This window comes from Kogia breviceps, chromosome 1, assembly GCF_026419965.1.
Source record: "Kogia breviceps isolate mKogBre1 chromosome 1, mKogBre1 haplotype 1, whole genome shotgun sequence".
Lineage (NCBI taxonomy): Eukaryota > Metazoa > Chordata > Mammalia > Artiodactyla > Physeteridae > Kogia > Kogia breviceps.
This window is the reverse complement of record NC_081310.1, coordinates 164,046,454-164,048,173: the sequence shown is the minus strand read 5'-3', so window position 1 is coordinate 164,048,173 and position 1,720 is coordinate 164,046,454. Positions and strand designations below refer to the sequence as shown.

Here is a 1,720-nt window from a genome sequence, read left to right as displayed (position 1 = left end):
CAACTACTCCCGCCACTGCAGGCCCCGCCCTACTTCTTAAGTCCCTCCTCCTCGCTCGTCCGCTTAGCCTACCCAGGCCTCTCAGCGACCATAATGCTAGGCCTGCCCCCGTCCTTGGGTCGCGAGCGCCGAAGTCATCGAACGCAGCCAATGGATGGTGCGGTGGTGGCACCGCGGGAGGTTCGATTGACCGGGCCTGGCGGGTCCCGGGAGTCCTGGCGGCCGTTAACGCGCGCTTTGGGAAGAGGAAGGTTGAGGCAGAGTGCTTGGGCTGAGGTTTAGCCTTGCCGCTTTTTCCAGCCTCGCCTGGGATTACCCTCCCAAGGCCAGGTCTTCTACTTGTCCTGCCTGCACCTCTGCTTGGCCTCCCTCAGTCAGGCATCCGCACTCCTTCTCCGGACTCGCCTTACCCAGGCCTCGAATTTTCACCGTAGCCTCTCTCCTGGCCTGTGATTACCCTTTCCCCCCCGCAGCTACCCCCTGCCTTCACGTCCACCTGGGACCATTATCTCGACTCCACTCTGCTCAGTCTGGCAGTCTACCTTGCCTTTTTGCCCCTTCCCAGACCTCTACTCATTTTTGCTTGGGTATTTCCTTTTGGGCCTTCTCTTCCGCCTCGGCTGCCTCGGCTAACTGGAGACCGACACTTTCATAGTTTGGTTCCAAACCTCAGCCCCTGGCTGTATTCTCTCCATCCATGCTCCCTCTTTAATTAGCCCATGCTCTCAGTAATGTAGCAGCCCGCTCTTTACCAGGCTGGTTCTACGTTCTCGGCTGTTGGGTGCCTTTGACCTTTGGCTGATGGGTACTTGACATTTTATGTTCCTGGGCCCAGAATGGTAAATATGGGCCTAGGGGAGGCTGTGGCTAGCCCTATGGCGGTGTCTAATGGGCTCACTTTCCGTCCTCTCCTTACAGAGGAGGAGCTTAGCTCCCAGTCAGCTGGCCAAGAGAAAACCGGATGGCGGACCCTGTGATGAGGAAGACTGGCGGCCTGGAGCAGTGGTGAGTCCTCTGCCCTCAAGGGGGTAGGGGAGGTGGGGGTGCAGGCTGCTGAGGCAGAAAGGAACCCTAGACCTGGTTTCTGGGGTTACATGGAGTGAACCCCGTCACCTCCAGAAACCTCTTTCAGTAAACTTCAATGAGTGCTTACTATGTGTCAGGCATTGAACCACATAAATAAAATCTTTGTCCTCAAGGTGCTCATTAGAAGCTAATATGCCTCTATTTTCCTGGTTAGGAATGGGCATTCCAAAGCAAAGAGCTGATTGGGTTGAGCCCTTTGGCTCCCTTGAAACAAAAAAAGGGGGGGGGGTCCCCAACAGCAACTAGCAGCCCGGTCTTTTGCTCTTTGTCACCTGCCCAATGTCACAGAACAGTAGAGTGTACTGGGCCTACCTTAGAGTCTGAGCTCCCTTGGGCCTAGATTGGAGGGGTAATGCCCCTCCAGTCCCTGCAAATACTCAAGGGCACTATGTTTGACTTTGGACTGGGCTCTGCCTTGAAGGCTTTCTGGGGCTGGCTGTGGGCAGGACCTGTGTAACCAAAATCAGTAGGAAGATGTAGTATGTACTTCAGAGAGAGCAATTCAAGAAGCTGTGTTTGGCCACTGGAACTTTGGAGGAAGAGATAAGCTAAGGAACTTCTCAAAGGCAGTTTTGGGTGGGGTTAGTGATTGAGTAAAAACTGTAGAGAGAGCGGAAGTGGCCTGGTGTTTCTG

General features: G+C 54.8%; 1 protein-coding gene across 4 annotated transcripts in view; it reads left to right on the top strand.

Moving 5' to 3' along the window:
- RAD54L (RAD54 like) overlaps nt 1-1,720 on the top strand; it is a 63,250-nt gene that overhangs the window by 39,317 nt on the left and 22,213 nt on the right. For 2 of the 4 annotated variants that reach the window (XM_067008389.1, XM_067008383.1), the window contains exon 2: nt 919-1,005. In XM_067008389.1, coding sequence (XP_066864490.1) covers nt 919-1,005 — 87 coding nt within the window. Of the gene's footprint in view, nt 1-168; nt 840-918; nt 1,006-1,720 lie in introns of those variants that run through there. The other 2 variants (XM_059042750.2, XM_067008404.1) reach the window with 2 other exon arrangements.